The sequence below is a fragment of the Leucoraja erinacea genome, chromosome 15 (assembly GCF_028641065.1).
Source record: "Leucoraja erinacea ecotype New England chromosome 15, Leri_hhj_1, whole genome shotgun sequence".
NCBI classification, from domain to species: Eukaryota; Metazoa; Chordata; class Chondrichthyes; order Rajiformes; family Rajidae; genus Leucoraja; species Leucoraja erinaceus.
Window position 1 is genome coordinate 32,625,884 of NC_073391.1, and position 20,376 is coordinate 32,646,259.

General features: G+C 46.7%; 1 protein-coding gene across 1 annotated transcript; it reads right to left on the reverse strand.

The window, feature by feature from the left end:
• Positions 1-684: 684 nt before the first annotated feature.
• Positions 685-19,875, reverse strand: cdc25d (cell division cycle 25 homolog d). Its single transcript, XM_055647061.1, has 12 exons — positions 19,386-19,875; positions 18,469-18,563; positions 17,708-17,759; positions 16,078-16,111; positions 14,284-14,349; positions 12,733-12,885; positions 11,006-11,101; positions 10,220-10,282; positions 8,254-8,352; positions 4,964-5,097; positions 3,909-4,020; positions 685-2,583 (listed from the first exon to the last, which is right to left on the reverse strand). Exons 1-12 carry the CDS (start codon positions 19,601-19,603, stop codon positions 2,443-2,445), a joined length of 1,263 nt encoding a protein of 420 aa, XP_055503036.1. The 5' UTR covers positions 19,604-19,875; the 3' UTR covers positions 685-2,442.
• Between the last annotated feature and the right edge of the window lie 501 nt (positions 19,876-20,376).

Here is a 20,376-nt window from a genome sequence, read left to right on the forward strand (position 1 = left end):
CTCGACGAGACTTTGCACCTTCCGGGCAGGCACCAGGGTGACACTGTGTGGAGGAGTGTTCACTATGGGACAGACACAGGCTGGAAACAACACACCTTTCCTGCACAAACCTTTGAAATCACATCTTTATTTTCCCCCCTGAAACAAATCCGCAAGATATAAATATTGTACTGTCTCCAGCAAACAATAACAAAATGCCCAACTATTGCCATTATTAGTGCAAATTATGATGGAAAACTAACCTATTGAGACAGAAATTTCAAGCTGTAAATCCACATAAATCTGCACTCTGCAATTGAACCGTAATTCCACATGTATAATACTATCATAAAATAACGTGAACTGGTAACACATGTATTAATATATTAATTTATGTATTAATATGTATTAACATGTGATGCACATGTATAATGCGTTCATAAACTAATGAGTAAACTGGTACTTCATGTATCATACATGTATTCATATATTAATGTATATTAATAAGTATTAGCATGTATTAACGCCACATGTATAATGCACTCATAAAATAACTAGTAAATTGGTTTTAATGTATTTATGTATTAACATGTATTAACATATATTAACATGTATTAATGTGTATTAATTCCACATGTATAATCTATATTACTAAAAGTCTAAGCTTGACCACTTCCTGGACCACTTCTGAATATTGATTTTAGAAAAAAACACTACCTCTTATGACTGTGATTTTTGGCCATCTTACTCAGAGTCCCTCTCCGCTGGGCAGGACAAGAGGATTTTTCCCATCGATGAAAAAATAAAAAAGCTATTAGTGTTTAAAAAATGTTGAGATTCTCTCTCCTGAAGGCCACGCCCCTTCCGGAGGGACTATAAAACCCGGAAATGTTGAGTGCCTCAGTCAGTCTCTGCAAGATGGGGGAGGGAGAGGTCACGACTCTCTGTCTTTAGTGGCCTTGCACCCTGCTTGAAGTGGCATGACACGGCACTTGAATTTGGTGGCCTTGCACCTGCTTGAAGTGGGATGAAACTGCACTTGAATTTGGTGGCATTGCACCCTGCTTGAAATGTAATTTCAAGGAATAGCCGTGAGTCAACAACCAGCCCATCAGCTGTGAGTGAGTGAGCTGCCAGCACAATATGCTTGAGTGACTGAGTCGCCAGCCCAAGAATCCATTCGGCCACAATGTCCATACTAGCCCTCTGGAAACCATTCCCTTCAGCCCGCAATGCCCATGCTAGCGCTCCAGAAAGACCCCCCCCCCTCCACTGGTAACCAATAGTGGAATTGGTAGAGAGGTGGAATATTGCTTTGGGGGACCAGCGCTCCTGTGTGAACATGGGACCCAACGGGTCCCACTTAGTCTAGCATGCTCATAAAATAACTAGTAAACTGGTACCATATACCATGCTTAATACTAATCTATTAAACTCTTTGACTTTGTTATGGTGAAATGGGCTGGATCCTTTGCACAGAACAAAGGGATAACACAAATGAATAACTCAACTTAAGAAGACAAGAAAACAGGAGCCGGCCATTTGACCTCTCAAGCCCAGCCCACCATTATATATGACTGATCTGCCGCAGTTCTCAACTCCAAATTGCCCCTCAGGTTTAGTTTAGAGATGCAGCATCGAAACAGGCCCTTCGGCCCACCGAGTCCATGTCGACAATTGATCACTCATTCACGCTGGTTCCATGTTTTCCCACTTCCACTCCCTACATACTCGGGGCAATTTTACAAAGGGCCAATAACCCCACGTCTTTGGGTTGTGGAAGAAAGCTGGAGTGCCCGGAGGAAACCCACGCTGTCACAGGGAGAACATACAAACTCCACACAGGCAGCATCCAAGGTCAGGGTTGAACCAGCGTATCTGGCAATGTGAGGCAGTGGCCCTACCAGCTGCGCCACCGTGTTGCCTGTATATGGATTTTTTTTAAATTTTATCCCTCTCACCTTAAACCTGTGCCCTCCTTTACCCCCTCTAGGTAAAAGATCATGTGCATTCACCATATCTATCCTCCTCATTGTTTTATACACCTCTGTAGATCACCCCTCATCATCTTGGGAGGACATAGGTTTAAGATTCATAAGGATGTTGCAAGGACCCAAGGACCTGAGCAGGGAGAGGTTGGGCAGGCTAGGACTTAATTCCTGGTAGCGCAGGAGGGTGAGGAGTGATATTATAGAGGTGTACAAGATCGTGAGAGGAATACATAGGGTGATGGCAGTCTTTTTTTCCCCAGAATAGGGGAATCAGGAACTAGAGAACCAGTTGGTCTGGGCATCATGTTCAGTACCAACATTGTGGGCCGAAGGGCCTGTTCCTGTACTGTTCCATATTCACAAGGTTCATGATCTGGAGGGCACAGGTTGTTCAAAATATCATGTTCAGCATGGGTATTGTGGGCCGAAGGGCCTGTTCTTGTGCTGTTCTATGTTCCGTGAGCTACCACTCTCAGTGTGCGTTTGGCCCCGTGAGGAGCTGCTTCCGCCTGCAACGTCCGGACGACAGTCCCGCCTTCCTCCGCACGGCGCGCAGCTCCTCCCGGTGATCCTTGTGGTGCATCTGGACGTATCCCCGAGGCTCACAGAGTATCTGCGTGACAGAGAAACAAGGGTAAAGCCTGTGGATGCATCCAGGCACTATGAAGCAACGCATCAGGCAACTAAACCGTCCTCTTTGCCAGCTGGAGAGCGTTCCTGACCTCCCATCTGCCTCATTAGAGACCCTCGGTCTATCTTTACTTGGACTTAACTGTAATGTTGCACAAAACGTTATTCCCTTCATCCTCTATCTGTACAATGTGAATAACCTGATTGTAATGTTGTATCATCTTTTTGCTGACTGGATAGCATGAAACAAAAAAAACATTCACTGTACATTAGCTTAGTTTAGTTTGTTGTCACGCGTACCGAGGTACAGTGGAAAGTTTATTGTTGCGTGTGAATGACCAGTGATCTTTCGCAAAAATTAATCCTTGGACCACAGATTCAGGAACAGCTTCTTACCCTCTTGAATCAGGCATCTGAGCAGTCCTTCCATAAGCTAGGGTACTGTCCGATTCACCTCTACCCCATTGCGGACATTGGACTTTGGCTGTTGAACTGATGCTACAATGCTGAGAACTATATTCTCTCCTTTGCTCTACCTATTGTACTTGAATTTGACTTGATTGTATGCTGTGCTGCGCTGTTTTATGATTCATATTCCAAGACATGAAGATTAGTGGAATTTAATTTTGGAGATACTGTACAGAGAAATGGACCCTTCGGCCCACCGAGTCTGTACTGACCAGCAATCATCCCCATTCACCAGTTCTATCCTACACACTAGGGACAATTTACAGAAGCCAGCTCACCTAAAACACGCACATCTTTTTGAATGTGGGGGAGGGGGAACCGGAGCACCCGGAGGAAGCTCATGCGGTCATATGGAGAACGTGGAAACTCCATACAGACAGCATCTGAGGTCAGGATCGAACCTGGATCTCTGGTGCTGTATGGAAGCTGCCATACAGGTTACCGAAGGATAGACCAGGGCGGCACTGTGGCTCAGCGGTAGAGTTGCTGTCTTACAGCACCAGAGACCCGGGTTTGATCCTGACTACGGGTGCTGTCTGTACAGAGTTTGCACGTTCTCCCTATGACCGCATAATTTTTCTCCAAGAATTCCGGTTTCCTCCCACATTCCAAAGACATACAGGTTTGTAGGTTAATTGGCTTTAATAGAATTGTAAGTGGTTCCCAGTGTGTAGGATAGTGTAGTGTATGAGGGAATCACTGGTCGGTGTGAACCCGGTGGGTCAAAGGACCTGTCTCTGCACTGTATCTCTGAAGTCTAAGGATATCTGACCTCTCCCTTTTTAAATACCCCATAGGGCCCTAGGTTGACCCTGTTAGTGGGGCATCCAACTGGGTTACCTCAAATTGCTGGAAGAAATGCTTGTAGCCGTCCTTCAGAAGGTAAAGCTCTGGAAAGCAGAGCCTGGGATACACGTTTATATTCCGATCCAGTCGTCTTAGGCTCCGACAGCTGTGGATGTCAAATATTTGGAATATTAAGGGAGGAACAAGTCAATTAAGATATAGATGCATCTTTGTCCAACCCTCCACCAATAAAACACTCCCTCACCTGCGTCTGAACAAGGGACTCAACCCAAAACATCACCTATCCATGTTCTCCACAGATGCTGCCTGACCCGCTGCGTTACTCCCCCACTCTGTGTCTTTTCTTTGTTCTCCTTCACCTGAATCCACCTATCACTTGTCAGGCTCTATGTCGCACCCATTTCGCTTCCATGTTTCTCCCCCTCACTACATTCATACAATCAGTTTAAAGAAGGGTCCCAACCCGTGTGTGTGCTTGTGTGTGTATGTGTGTACGCGTGTGTGTATGTTTGTTTCTATGTGTCTATGTGTGTGTGTGTGTATGTTTGTATGTGTGTGTGTGTGTGTGTGTGTGTGTGTATGTACACTTATGTGTGTGTGTGTGTGTGTGTGTGTGTGTGTGTGTGTGTGTGTGTGTGTGTGTGTGTGTGTGTGTGTGTGTGTGTGTGTGTGTGTGTGTGTGTGTGTGTGTGTGTGTGTGTGTGTGTGTGTGTGTGTGTGTGTGTGTGTGTGTGTGTGTGTGTTGTGTATGTACACTTGTTTTGTGTGTGCGTGTTACGCTTGTGTGTGTATATAGGTGTGTTTGTCTGTGTGTCTAAGTGTGTGTGCATATGTTTGCGTATATCTATGCTTGTCTGTGTGTGCATGCATGAGTTTGTGCAAGTGTGCGTGCGGTGCATGTACATGTGTGCGTGTACATGTACGTGCGTGTTCGCATGTACGTGCGTATGTATGTGTGTATACAGTTTCAGGGGGGATAACTGAGATAAGACTCAGCAAGTCGTGGGGGACAGAGGCCGAGGGGGGAGGGTGTTGAGGGGGATAGAGTGGGGAGAGGGGGGAGAGAGCAGGACGCCTGTGTCACTCACATCCTGGGGGCTCGCTGGGAGGAGAACTCGCAGTGGAAGATGATGACAGAACGCCCCCTCGCCGGCCCGGGCCACAGCGGAGTCGGGAAGAAAGTGTTGACCAGTTGCTCGTCCGTGTACAGGTTCAGCGCTCCCTGCAAACCAGGCACTTCCCGTGAGTAATTACTCAGGGTAGGCAGTTAATCAGCATTAATAAAAATCTTAAACCGCGCATGCGCAGATTGTTCTCCTCTCCGTTAAAATAAAAAATTAAAATAAAGAAAGTAACAATTCAATTTGCTCAAGGCTTCCAAATCGACTTCATTCTAAATTACTGAATATGTGGGGGGTGGAGGGTGACGGCAGGTGGAGAGATGGTGGGAAAAATGGGAGTACACAGGGACAAGTTGAATCAGTTGTGATCTTATTGAATGACAATACTAGTTCAAGGGACCAATTGGGGGGAGAGTTCCATTCACAGCGTGTGGGGAGTCTGGCCAGGGGTAAAATTGCAGGGAGGGCAGGAGCGTTGAGAAGGAGGGGGTCGGGGATCATGCTAGTAACCCACTCACTCACCGCTGCCGCGGCGCTCCGGGCGCAGAGCCACCGCATTGTGGCCGGGGAGGAATGGAGCTCGGGTGGCTGCGAGTGACTGCCGGGACCTCAGCGCCTTCTGCCGGCCCACTCTCCTCTGGCAGTGCTCTCCATCTGAACAGTGAGGGGACCAGCTCAAGAGCAAAGATCATAACGCAGAGCGGGTCAGCGGGCGATGGATAACAGGACAGCGGGTAGTGTCAGCGCGAACAAGGGAATAATTTAGGTTACATGGAGTAAGCTCCACTGCCCGCTGTCCTGTTATCCATCGCCCGCTGACCTGCTATTGAGCCGGTTGCTGGCATGATCCCCGACCCCCTCTTTCTCAACGCTCCTGCCCTCCCCGCAACCTTACCCCTGAACAGACTACCCACACTCTGTCAAAGGAACTCTTCCCCGCCCCCTCCCAGAGGCGCTATCCTTTTACAGCCACTTCCCATCAGCTGCCAGCAATGAGGGATAGACTTGGCTCAATACAGCAACATCGTTCTTGAAGCTGCTGTACTGAGGGATAGCCAGGTCTATCTTTCTTGGCTACCAACCCTCGGCCTCCAAGATGCAGCTACATTTCGTGCCTTATTTTTGGGTAAAAAATAACATCTTCATTGCCGGGATATACGGTATTTAAAAACATTTAGCTCAAAGAAATCTACTTAGCACATTATTGGTACACAAACTCCGTTCTTCTCTCTTTGTTTCTTAACATACTCTTAAGATAATGGCAATCCATGTTTGAATAACCGGCAAGATACGTGCGCTGTGTATGCGCAGTAGGCTGCATGCGCAGTACGCAGTCCAAGCTGCAAAGGCAGAATTTCAGCTGCCTTCAGCTCCCCTTGAAATTGACGTCTTGAAGCAGCGTCGATGGCACGTGGGCTGCACAGACTTTCGCGTATTACATGTACTGTGCATGAAAGGCACGGATAATTATGCCTACTTATGAGATCGATCTCTTAGATAGGCATAATTCTCCCCTGCCTTTACTATTTATATTTAATAATTATCATTTTATATTTTTAGTCAGGGCTGGCAGTGCCTACCTTGCCTACCTACCCTGACAGCAAGTGCCTGCTACAAACAGACAGAGCGGAGACATCCTCCTCTCAGCATGCTGCAAGGAAGTGTCATCTTACCTTATTGCATTGCATTTATATTTGTAAGCTTTATAATAATATATATTATTGCTTTAGTCATTTTTATAAGTTGTCATCAGGCAACTGAACCATCCTTAAACAACTAGAGAGCGGCCCTGACCTCCCATCTACCTAATTGGAGACCTTTGAACTATCTTTAATCGGACATTACTGGACTTGCTCTAAATGTTATTCCCTTCATCCTGTATCTGTACACTGTGGACAGCTCGGTTGTAATCAGGTATAGTCTTTGTGCTGACCAGATAGGTCACAACAAAAAGCTTTTCACTTTACCTCAGTACTAAACTAAACTAAAACATTCATTAGACATAGGTGCATAATTGGGCCTTTCGGCCCATCAAGTCTGTTCCACCATTCTATTATGGCTTATCTATCTTGCCCTCTCAACCCCGTTCTCTTGCCTTTTCCCCCTCAACATTTGACACCCGTACTAATCAAAAACCTGTCAATCACTGCTTTAACAATACCCAAAGACTCGGCCTCTACTGCTGTCTGTAGCAATGTGAATTCCACAGATTCACCACACTCTGACTAAAGGAATTCCTCCTCATCTCCTTTCTAAAGATAGGTTGTTTTATTCTGAGACTGTGCCCTCTGGCCCTAGACTCTCCCACTAGTGGAAACATTTTCTCCACATCCACTCTCTCCGGGCCTTTCACAATTTGGTAAGTTGCAATCTTTAAAAAAAAAAACCCTAATCTTTCTAAACTCCAGCGATTACAGGCCCAGAGCCATCAAATGTTCAAGCATCATACACCTGATAAAATTAATTGCAATGCAATAAACTAAAATTGCAGTAGGATATACCTGCATTCTATAGTTCACACACAAATGCATGAATGCCCACACACACTCAAGCACACATTCACATAGATTATTTTTGTTTACATACACATAGATTAGTTTAGTTTGGAGATACAGCGCAGAAACGGGCCCTTCAGCCCTCCGAGTCCGTGCTGACCAGCCACTCCTACACCCCAGGGACAATTTACAATTTTACCAAAGCCAATTAACCTACAAACCTGGATATCTTTCGAGCGTGGGAGGAAACCGGAGCACCAGGAGAAATCGCACGTGATACCTGTAGTCAGGATTGAGCCCTGACTAGGTTAAACCCCAGGATTGTCAAGAAACAAGGAACTGCAGATGCTGTTTTTTTTTTTAAAGACACAAAGTGCTGGAGTAACTCAGCGGGTTGGGAAGCATCTCTGGGCAACATGGATAGGTGATGTTTTGGAGTCTGAAGAAATGTCCAGACTCAAAACGTCACCTTCCCATGTGGTCTGGAGATTTAGATTATTCTTGGGGGGACAAGTTCCAATGAAACACCCCTCACCTGAGTCTAAATCACCCATTCATGTTCTCCAGAGATGCTGCTTGACCCGTTGAGTTATCCCAGCACTTTCTGTCTTCATTGGTAAACCAGCATCAGCAGTTCCTTGTTTCTACATTCAAAGAGCAGCAATAGGCAGCTCATGTATTGAAAGGGTAGCAAGTGCAGAATAAAACATGTTCTACGCAAGATTCCATCACCTGCACTTCCCTGTGTCTACAGGAACATACCTTAATGTGTCCTCCCTTATATTCATAAGGGTAACGGCAATCCACGATAACGTACTCATCGATAAGGTGATCAAAGTTCTTCATCAGCAATTCAGCTACCTATAAACATATCCTCAGGCAAAAGTTATCGAAAGGAACTGCAGATGCTGCTATATACCAAAGATACACACAAAGTGCAGAGTGCTGGAGTAACCCAGCAGGTCAGGCAGCATCTCCAGAGAAAAAGGATGTGTGATATTTGTGGTCGGGAACCCTTCTTCAGACTGAAAGTAGAGGGGGAGAGGGAACTAGAGATAGGAAAAGGCCAGAACAAAGCAGGGCCAGCAACAAATGACCAGGGAAGGGTGGAGCCCATAATGGCCCATTGTTGGCTGTGGAAGGGGTGGTAACAAAGGGAGACAAAGATGCAAACAGTGGAACGAGGAGCATGACTAGGGTGGGGGAGGAGGGTAGGGGGTGGAGAGAGGGAATGCAAGAGTTATTTGAAATGAGAGATATCAACGTTCAATCTCTGGGTTGTAAGGCTGCTCTTCCTCCAATTTGCATGTGGCCTCACTCTGACAGCGGAGAAGTCCCAGGACAGGAGTTTGGTGTTTAGTTTATTGCCACGTGTACTGAGGAACAGTGAGAAGCTTTTGTTGCGTGCTAACTGTGCTGAGGGTCAGTATGGGAATGGGAAGAGAAGTTAAAATGTTTGGCAACCGTGAGATTGTGTTGGACCGGGCGGACTGAGCTTAAGTGTTCAGTGGAACAATCTGCCAGTCTGCGCTTGGTCTTGCCGATAGGAGTCTACACCTAGAACAGCGGATATAATACAGCTTTTGTGAGCCAATTGTTACAGCAAACAGGAAGGAATTTGTGTTCCCACTGTTCCTTTTCCCACCTTAATGTACAGCCACTCAAATACCCTAAAATAATGTACAGCCACTCAAAGAGATAATCCTGTGGGTATTTTTTATTTTATTTTAGAGATACAGCATGGAAACAGTCCCTTCGGCCCACCGAGTCTGCGCCGACCAGCGATCACCCGTATACTAGTTCCAACCTACACACTAGGGACAATTAACAGAAGCCAATTAACCTACAAACTTGCATGTGGAAGAAACCAGAGCACCCAGGGGAAACAAGGGGAACGTACAAACTCCGCACGGACAGCACTCGAGGTCAGGATCGAACGTGGGTCTTCGGCACTGTGAGGCAGCAACTCTACCCCGTCGCCACTGTGCCGCCTTGAGTCATAGAGTCATACAGCGTGGAAACAGGCTCCTGGGTCCAACTTGCCGACACCGACCAACATGCCTCATTTACACATCCCAACTGCCTGTGTTTGGCCCACTTCCCTCGAGACCTGTCCTATCCATGTACCTGACTAAATGTTATTTAAATGTTGTGGTAGTACCTGCCTCGACTACCTCTTCCGGCTGCTCACCCACCACCCTTTGTGTGAAAAAGGTGGTTCTCTGGCTCCTATGAAATCTTTATCCCCTCACGGGACGGAGACAAGGAAACACTTTTTCTCACAGAGAGTGGAGAGTCTGTGGAATTCTCTGCCTCAGATTCTCTGGATGCTTTCAAGAGAGAGCTAGATAGGGCTCTTAAAAATAGGGGAGTCAGGGGATATGGGGAGAAGGCAGGAACGGGGTACTGACTGGGGATGATCAGCCATGACCACATTGAATGGCGGTGCTGGCTCGAAGGGCCGAATGGCCTACTCCTGCAGCTATTGTCTATTGTCTATTGTCACCATAAACCTATATCCTCTGGTTCTTGATTCCCCCATTCTGGGTAAAATGCTTTTACACTATCAAACCCTCTCATTACTTTATACACTTACTAAGATCACCCCTCATCCTCCTGTGCTCCAAGGAATAGTCCTAGCCTGCCAACCTCTCCCTGTAGCTCAGGCCCACGAGTCTTGGCAATATCCTCGTTAATCTTCTCTGCACCTTTTGCATGGAACACTCACCGTTTGGGCAGCAATGTACTTTAGATCCTGATGCTTGCCCTCCTCCACTGGCAGAAGACAGGCCTAGATCAAGTGGCAAGGAGACACTAGTTAGCCCCCTGTCAGTACTCCCCTCCCCGGCAAATGGTCCTCCCACAAGGACCAGCAACATCACAGTTACAATGTGGCACTTTCCTGTTTCACAGGCACACAATCACACCACACACGCTCCTAGGGCAGGGACAGCATGGGTTAGATACAGAGTGAAGCTCCCTCTACACTGTCCCATCACACACTCCCATGGCAAGGACAGCATGGGTTACATAGAGAACAAACCTTAATTTCCACTTGGAACAGAAGGGAGACGAGAAGGTGAGTAGGGGGGAACAGGAGAGGTAGTGAGAGGGATTGGGAGAAGATGGCTGATGGGTGGGTGTGAGAGGGAAGGGTTTAGTTTAGTTTAGTTTATTGTCACGTGCACCGAGGTACAGTGAAAAGCTTTTTCCCTGCGTGCTACCCAAGTCAGTGGAAAAACTATACACGATTACAATCAAGCCATCCACAGTATACAGATAATGGGGTAATGGGAATAGCATTTAGTGCAAGATAAAGTCCAGTAAAGTATGTAGAAAGGAACTGCATATGTTGGTTTATATCAAAGACAGACACAAAGTGCTGGAGTAACTCAGCAGGTCAGGCTGCATCTCTGGAGAAAAAGGATGGGTGACGTTCTTCAGACTCCGGTAAATCCGATCACAGATAGTCTGAGGGTCGCCAATGAGGTAAATGGGAGGTCAGGACTCGTACCTGAGGGGGATCACAGATGATTTGTTTTTCAGCCGCGTCTGCAATGTCTTCAACTTCAATCTTCTGGGAGGAGAAGAGACGCCGGAAATTGTAAACCTGGAAACGGGATTAGAAATGGGAATGAGAGTAAGAATTTGCTTTTGGGCCAGATCAGCAGATATACCCTCCCCAGATGCTGACTTGCCGCTGGGGAAGAAGTTACACAAGCAACGGGCACTTCCCCGTTACCTCCCTGGCAGAAACTCTTGGCTGGTTACCCGACTACCAGACCAGAAGACATCATAAGATCATAGGAGATAGGAATAGAATTAGGCCATTTGGTCCATCGTCTACTCCGCCATTCAATCGTTGCCATTCTATCTCTCCCTCCTAACCCCATTCTCCTGCTTTCTCTCCTTATGCTCTGACACCTGTACTAATCAAGAATCTATCTATCTTTGCCTTAAATATATCCTCTGACTGCCTCCACAGCCTTCTGTGGCAAAGAATTCCACAGATTCACCGCCCTTTGACTAAAGAAATTCCTCACTATTTCATTCCTAAAAGAATGTCCTTTAATTCTGAGTATAACCTCGAGTCCTAGACTCTCCCACTCGTGGAACCATCTTCTCCACATCCACTCTATCCAAGCCTTTCACAGTTCTGTATGTTTCAATGAGGGTCCCTCTCATTCTTCTGAACTCCAGCGAATATAGGCTTAGTGCCGTCAAAAGCTCAAGAGATAGGAGCAGAATTAGGATATTCAGCCCATCGAGTCTATTCCGCCATTCAATTACGGCTGATCCAATTTTTCATCTCATTCTCCTCAACCCCACTCTCCTCAATGGACTCGATGGGCTGAAGGGCATAATTCTACTCCAAAGTCTTATGGTATTATCATAAACCTTGACTCAGCAGGACAAACAGTATTGTATTTCCTTGTACTATTCAATGATTCACCGATACTTTCTTGTCAAATGTACCTGGGTACAGTGAGGTTCTTTGTTTTGCATACAATCTAGTGAAATCATACTGCAGACCTCACCTAGACAGTACACAAGAGTCGCCACATTTCTGACACTGACAAAGTTACAAAATGTTCATCAAACAATTTTATCATCTGCTTTAACTTTAATCATTGGCCTGGATTCATCGGCCTTCCTAATCAGATTTTTCTACTTTAAAATAAATCCAATTTGGCTTTGCCCACCGCCCTCATAATTAGTCACCTTATCATGCATATTGTGTATGCTGTCATTGCTTTACTGTCGTTATCCGTTAGTGTCTGCAGCCCATTCCCTGTTTGTAGGTAAATTGCTCGTCTGTAAACACTCCCAATTGTGCAGGGAGTGGATGAGAAAATGGGATAACAGAGAACAAGTGTGAATGGGTGATCGATGGCCAGCATGGACTTGGTGGGCTGAAGAGCCCATTTCCATGCTGTATCTATAAACTGAACTAAATCCCAAAAATTTGTGGGTTAGTAGATAAATTGGCCCTTGTGTGTAAGGAGTGGATGAGAAAATGGGATAACATCAAACTAATGTGAACGGGTGATCAATGGTTGGTGTGAACTCGGTGGGCCGATGGCCCTGTTTCCATGCTGTATCTTACAATCAAGTTTATTCAATCAATCTGTCCAGCCTCTCCCTATAAGTCAAGACCGCAAGCCCAGGTAACGTCCTGGTGAATCTCTTCCCGCCCCCTTTCCAACTGAATGACAAGAGGGTGACAGTCACAACGTTTACCCGTCCCGACTCCGGCTCCGGGTTTGTGAGGACTCTGCTTTTCCGTTTTTTCTGTGCTGGGGTTTGAAGTCCATCTTCCAGTTCGCCTCGTTTACTGCCGATGTGAGTTATAGACGACGAGAGAGGAGGCCTTGATTGCTCACAGTCATGATCCTGTTGGGATGAACATAGAAATGTGCTCAGCTCAGTATCAACCCCCCCCCCCCACACAAAGTTTGGTTTGGTTCCGAGATACAGCATGGAAACAGCCCTTTGGCTAACCGAGGCCACACCGACCATCGCTCTCCCGTTCTCACAAGTGATGGGGTGGCACGGTGGCGCAGCGGTAGAGTTGCTGCCTTACAGCGCCAGAGACTTGGGTTCGATCCTGACTACAGGTGCTGTCTGTATGGAGTTTGTACGTTCTTCTTGTGAGCGCGTGGGTTTTCTCCGTGTACTCCAGTTTCCTCCCACACTGTAGAGACGTATAGATTTGTAGGTTAATTGTCTTCAGTAAAATTACAAATGTGTGTGTAGGATGGTGCTTGTGTACGGAGTAATCGCTGGTCAGCATGGTGGGCCGATGAGTTTGTTTCCGTACTGTATCTCTAAAAGTCTAAAGTAAAGTTCTATGTTATCCCACGTTATCCACAACCTACACACAAGGGGGCAATTTACCGGGGGCCAATCAACCAACAAACATTTGGGATGTGGGAGGAAACCAGAGTACCCGGAGGAAACCCATGCGGTGATAGGGAGAGCCTGCAAACTCCACACACAGACAGCATCCAACGTCAGGATCGAACCCTAGGTTTCTGGTGCTGTGAGGCAGTGGGTCCACCAACTGTGCCACTGTGCAGACCTAAGGACTCAACACGGACAGGGACTATTACTTAAAATTTGTGGTGAATAGCATTGTGTAAGGAGACCTTGAAGATTAATGAACAGAAAATTCTGTCATCGAGCATAACCCCAGGTGCTGGATAGGATAGAGTTGATATGGGACAAAGCTCCCTCTACACTGTCCCATCACACACTTCCAGGGCAGGGACAGCATGGGTTAGATATAGAGTGAAGCTCCCTCTATACTGTCCCGTCGCACACTCAACCCACACCCATCACCCAGGGCTGGGAGGGGAAATTCACCCAATGCACTCTGCTGGGGGGGACAGTGCAGGAATCGAGAACGAATAAGAAATGAACCTACGAGAGGGTGAGGGGGGGGGGGGGGGAGGCGAGAATAATGATGAAAGGGGGGGAGGCGAGAGGGGTGAAAGATGGGGGGGGGGGGGGGGGGGGTAGGTAGCTACTTCCATGTGCGGCCCGCAGGCAGTAGATAGGAATGTTCTGTGAACATTTGTGACTTTAACGGCGCCAGACAAGTGGCGACACTTGTGTACTGCCTAGGTGAGTTCTGCTGTATGGTTTTGTCGGGTTGTCTGTATGCAAAACAAAGCATTTCACTGTACCGAGGTACACGTGGCAATAAAGTATCATGGACTCATTGAGACCCGAGGAGGAAATCTAACCACGAGGAAAATTAAAATGAAAAGGTAGAGCGTTCAGACTCACATTTTCCTTTCCCAGTCGACATAAATTTCCTCCTGCGTTCATCTGTATTTTATCCAGAAGCCTCATCTATAGAAAGAAAGCAGAGGATGTTGGATATGAAGTTGAGTTGATTGTCATCTGCACAGGTTCGGTGAGGTACCGTGCAATAGAAATCTTGCTTACAGCAACATCACAGGCACAGGGACTCAGACAACACGGGGCATCGTTTAAAGGGGATGATTGTTTTGTTTTAAATCTTAGTGGGTGGTGGGTGCATGCAACACACTGCCTGAGGTGGTGGCGGAGGCAGATGCGATAGTGGCATTTAATAGACTTTTGGATAGATAGCTGGATATGCAGGAATTGGAGGGATATGGATCACCTGCAGAGTAGTTTAACTTGGCATCGTATTCAGCACAGATATTATGGGCCGAAGGGCCTGTATAGTTCTGTATTGTTGCCTGTGCTGTATTGTACAGTACTCACGTCGCAGCGGCCTCTGCAGTCTGTCTGTCTTTTTATTATTTTCTGTCTCGTTTTAATGTAGTTTTTATTTATTTTTTGACGGGGTATGTGTGTGGGGGTGCGGGGGGTGGGGAAACTTTAAAATCTTTCCCCTGCACGGGAGACCCGACCTTTTCTTTGTCGGGTCTCCGTTGTCGTTGGGGCTGCAACGTGGAGTGGCCTCCGGCAGGAACGACCTGGGGCTCCAGTTGCGGAGCTGCGGACCTACTCACCATCACAGAGCTGGCCGAGACCGGAGCGGTGGTGGCGCACTGCTGTGACCCGACCCCCGGAGATTCGGAGGCTCCAACCGCAGGTCTGGCAGACAGTGACACCGGGAGCCCGCGGGTCCCTGCTGGGAGACCGCTTTTAGGGGCTTCTGCAACAGCGACTTCTCCCGCCCGAGTTGCGGGGTTGAAGATTACCTGGAGCGGGGCCTTACATCATCGCCCCGCGCGGCTTGGAATGGCCGCGGGACTTTGCTAGTGCCGGCCGGGGGCTCCAACAACAAGATCCGGAGCGCGGCCTTGCATCACCCGGCGCGGCATTAATGGCCACGGGACAATTACCATCGCCCGCCGGGGGCTTTGACTCTGACATGAGGGGGAGAGGGGAGTGCAGGGGAGAGATACGTTTTTGCCTTCCATCACAGCGAGGAGGAGATGCGCTGTGATGGATGTCTGTGTAAATTGTGTTGTGTCTTGGGTCTTTTTCTTTTTGTATGTATGACTGCAGAAACAACATTTCATTTGGACCTCAACGAGGTTCAAATGACAAATAAATTTGTATTACATTGTATTGTATTGCATTGTTCTTTAACTGTCAGAAGAAGGGTCTCGACCTGAAGCGTCAACTATCTATTTTTTTCAGAGATGAGGTCTGACCCACTAGTTACTCCAGAACGTTGTGACTATGTTTTTTTTTATTGTACCGCTGCTGGCAAGTTCATTTCACTGCACTTTATGTGCACGTGACGAATAAATCTGACTTGACTTGACTTGACTTGGTATAAACTAGCATCTGCAGGTCCTTTTTATTACTGTGCTCTTCTTTGTTCAATGTGGAAATTATTTGGATCAGAAACTATAGATTAAAGGATTGTGCTTTGCATAGCTTCTGTTCCAAAACTTACTTGCCCTGCTAAGAATGTGATAAATGTGATATATTAATTTGATGCATCAAGTTTTCTAGATTACTGTAGCTGCAGCCTTCTGCCACTAGAGGCTCTGTGGAGCCAATTTCTAAAGGCATCCAGGTACCTTAAACAACAATCAGTGATCAGCAATCTACAGAATTGTTATTGTATCTTACCGGTTTATAAGCTTTTGGTCTTGTGGGAGTCCGGCTACAAGCAAAGAACAATATTAAAAATCAACCTGCTCTCACTATTCGTGTTCATAATTCAGAAGTTATAGGAGCAGAGTTAGGCCATTCAGGCTACTCAGCTATTCAATCATGGCTGATCTATCTTTCCCTCTCAACCACTTTCTCCTGCCTGCTCCCCATAACCCCTGACACCCTGAATAATCCCTGCCTGAAATATCACAAATACTTCCCTGTTCTACCCATCCTTCCCACCACCTTCTTTGAAATGTTAAACCATTTTGTGCACAGTGGCACACTGGTAAGCTGCTGCCTCACAGCACCAGTGACCTGGGTTTGATCCTGAGCCTGGGTGCTGTCTGTGTGGAGTTTGCACGTTCTCCCAGTGACCATGTGGGTTTCCTCCGGGTGCAAAGTTCATAAGTTATGGGAGCATAATTAGGCCTTTTCCTCTCCCACCCCAAAGACATGAGGTTAATTGGCCTCTGTAAATTGCTGCCTAGTGCGTAGGGAGTGGACGCAAAAGTGGGATAACGTTGAACTAGTGTGAACGGGTGATCGATGGTCATCATGGATTCGATGGGCCAAAGGGCCTTTGTCATATTGTATCTTTCAATCCTTCAATCAATTTCTCTTTCCCTATCCTGATACGTGGTATTTGCACCATTCTGCTGTATGGCATCAGTCATAGTGTTTACTGTTGTATCTATCATTACTGTATACGCTATTTACTCTTGGAGCTTCATGTGAACAAGGAATTTCATTGCATCCTTATGTATATATGTATCAACTGATTTGATCTGATCTGACTAATGCCAGCTTCTGTAGGCAGTTAATATCAGCCTTACCAAAGATGCATACATTTAAGATGAATTAACAAAACTAACCATCCCTCCCTTCAGACTCTCGCAAGCATGTAATAAACAGGATGAACTTTTTGGAAACAGGCTCTTCGGCTTACTGAGTCCATGCTGACCAGCGATCACACATTCACACTAGCTCAATCCTAAATTCCAAGGGCAATTTGCAGAGGCCAATTATCCTGCACGTCTGTACGTCTTTGGCATGTGGGAGAAAACTGGAGCACCCAGAGAAAACCCACACGGTCACAGGGAGAACGTTCAAACCCCACACAGATAGAATCTGAGGTCAGGATCAAACCCAGGTGTCTGGCACTGTAAAGCAGCAACTCTACTGCTGTGCCACTGTGCCCGCCCCTATGTATGGATGAAATGCCCCATATCACATAAAACTTAGAACAGGACAGACAAGAACAGGCCCTTCGGCCCTCAATGTCTGTGCTGAACATGATGCCAAGACCAACTCTTACGTGCTTGCACATAATCCATATTCCTCCATTCCCTGCATATCCATGTCCCTATCTAAAAGCCTCTTAAACATCACTATCGTATCTTCCTCCGCCACCATCCCCGGCAGCTGGTTTCAGGCACCCATCACCCTCTATGTAAAAAAAACTTGCCCCGCACATTTAAACTTTACCCCACTCACCTTAAAGCCATGCCCTCCAGAATTTTATATTTCCACCTTGGAAAAACGGCTCTGACTGTCTACCCTATCTATGCCTCTCATAATATTATATACTTCTGTCAAGCTGTACCTGTTGTGTCTTCTCTTTGGCTCCAATCCACATGGTGAGATGGGAGATCGACCTATAAAAGTCACACAATTCATACGAGTAACTAACCTGCTTACAGTCCAGGTTCCTGATTTAGCATTTACTCAGAAGGTCCCTGCCACCTTTAAGACGTCAGAAAGAAATTGCAGAGTTATTTTCTTTGGGACAGTGGGCAATGTTCCTACTTCTCTCAGAAAACTGTGGGTTTGTCAGAATTTTGTGTGAAACTTAAGTTCCACACAAGGGACTTGCATGTATTGTCTACATTCTTCCTTCCAATCCAGTGATGAGTGTGCGTTACTGTGTTTAGGTTTATTATTGTCACGTGTACTGAGGTACAGTCAAAAACAGATCAGATAATACTATGCTTAATACAATACAATCACACCAAACTCCAGTGCAATGGAAAAAATGCCTTGCCAATTTCAATGCCTTGCCAACTTCTTGCCTGGTCAACTTCAATGCCTTGTCAATTTCAATGCCTTGTCAATTTCAATGCCTTACCAATGATAATGTCTTACAAATGTCAATGCCTTGCCAATTTCAATAGTCTCTGCAGTATAACAAGCAGCCTGTGTTCTTAGAGGGACAATCCGCTGTAACAGAAATCTGTAATAAAAAGATCTAAAGAGGTGATAATGAGAGTTTACAGTATTGTGTTTGCCCTCTTTGCCTCCACCCTGGGCAGAATAAGGCCCCATAGCAACAGACTATAGTGGCCAGTTGAGGCAACTTGTACAGACCTGTAGGAGTTTTGTTCTCTGTAGCAACGAGCAAGTCCTCGGGGCTTGGGTTTCCATCGTCAGGAGAGAGCTTCAGTCTGCGTTTGGGGGTGTCGCTGTGGTCAGGAAACAACACAGATTAGCAAGAACTGCAGATGCTGGTTCACAAATAAAAGACACAAAGTGCTAGAACAACTCAACGGTCAGACAGCATCTCTGGTGAACATGGATAGATGATGTTTTGGGTCAGGACTATTCTAAAGGTTGATGGGGTGGGGGTGAGGGGAGGCTGGAAGAGAGGAGGGTAAGAACAATTCTCCCCATATCGCCTGTCTTCAAGAGCCCTATCTAGCTCTCTCTTGAAGCTTCATGAGGACCGAACTCCAGGGCAGAGAATTTCACACTCACAACTCTCTGTGTGAAAAAGTGTTTCCTCATCTCCGTTCTAAATGGCTTACCCCTTATTTTTAACAGTGGCCTCTGGTTCTGGACCCCACCAACATCTGGAACATGTTTCCTGCCTCTAGCATGCCCAAACCCTTAATAAATACATAGATAAGTATCACAAACAAAGGTCATTGCCCAGTCTCTCCCAGACACATTTGTTATCAAGACTCTGTGCATTCACTCTATCTATTCCTCTCATAAGTTTATACACCTGTATTAGATCACCTCTCACCCACCTGCACTCCAAGGAATAAAATCTTGCCCCTCTCACCTTAAATTTATGTATTCCCTCATCCTTACCCTCACTACACCCTGTGGCTACCAAAGCAGGGAGTGGGCTACTTGGCCCGTGATTCCATTGATCTGAAACAGGAACTTGCTCCCCTCTCTCCACAGACGCTGCCCGGCCAGCTGAATCCCTACAACACCAGTTCTTTAATTTTTCAGGCTTCCAGCATCAGCAGTCGCGCTTGCCCTCAGGCATACGGTACCTCTCTCGACACGTCAGTCCGTTGAGGCAGAAGGAGAGGCTGGAAACGGGGGAGAAAGGCAGGTCTGGCGAGAAAGACATCGTCCTGCACCCGCCGCCGCTCTGATGCACCTTAGAAACCCATGCGAGTTTGCAGTCTTTAATATAAAGGACAGGGCATGGAATAATGCAATAAAAAATGCTCGGAGCTGCAGTGTAAACCTCAAGGCTTTGCGGCATAAGAGGATGTGGCGATCCACCCGGTTGCTATTAATCTGTGGTTGGAACAGGCGGTTGCTAGGGACGCCGCTTTGATCAGCTGGGACGCTTCATGCTGCGCCCCGGGCTTGTTGTCACTGGACGTGCGAAAGGGCTCAGCTTTCACGCTAATCCCTGCAAAATCCCTCAAAGCGATGCATTCCCCGCGGGGACGCTGGGACAGAATTTAGACTTTAGTTTGGACTTTAGAGGCACAGAGCGGAAACAGGCCCTTCGGCCCATCGAGTCTGCGGTGAAACCGCGTACACGATCAGTATCCTACTCGTTAGGGACAACTTATAACTTTCACTGAAGCCAATTAACCTACAGGTCCAGACCCCAAATGTCACCCATCTTTTTTTTTCTCCAGAGATGCTGCCTGATCCCCTGAGTTACTCCAGCACTTTGTGGCTATCTTCAGTATCTGCGGTTCCTTTCTGGATTTATCCTCCAAACATTTACATCTTTGGGATGTGGGAGGAAACTGGAGCACACAGAGAAAACCCACACGGTCACAGGGAGAAACATAGAAACATAGAAAATAGATGTAGGAGTAGGCCATTCGGCCCTTCGAGCCTGCACCGCCATTCAATATGATCATGGCTGATCATCCAACTCAGTATCCTGTACCTGCCTTCTCTCCATACCCCCTGATCCCTTTAGCCACAAGGGCCACATCAAACTCCCTCTTAAATATAGCCAATGAACTGGCCTCAACTACCTTCTGTGGCAGAGAATTCCAGAGATTCACCACT

What these genes read in the sequence shown, in the direction of transcription:
- cdc25d (XM_055647061.1), bottom strand. Translation starts at nt 19,603, where the DNA reads ATGCCGCAAAGCCTTGAGGTTTACACTGCAGCTCCGAGCATTTTTTAT. An exon ending in AGAGAACAAAACTCCTACAG is followed by an intron (nt 17,760 to 18,468) that starts GTCTGTACAAGT and finishes TGACTTTTATAG; the next exon opens with GTCGATCTCCCATCTCACCA. An exon ending in GTCGACTGGGAAAGGAAAAT is followed by an intron (nt 12,886 to 14,283) that starts GTGAGTCTGAAC and finishes TCATCCCAACAG; the next exon opens with GATCATGACTGTGAGCAATC.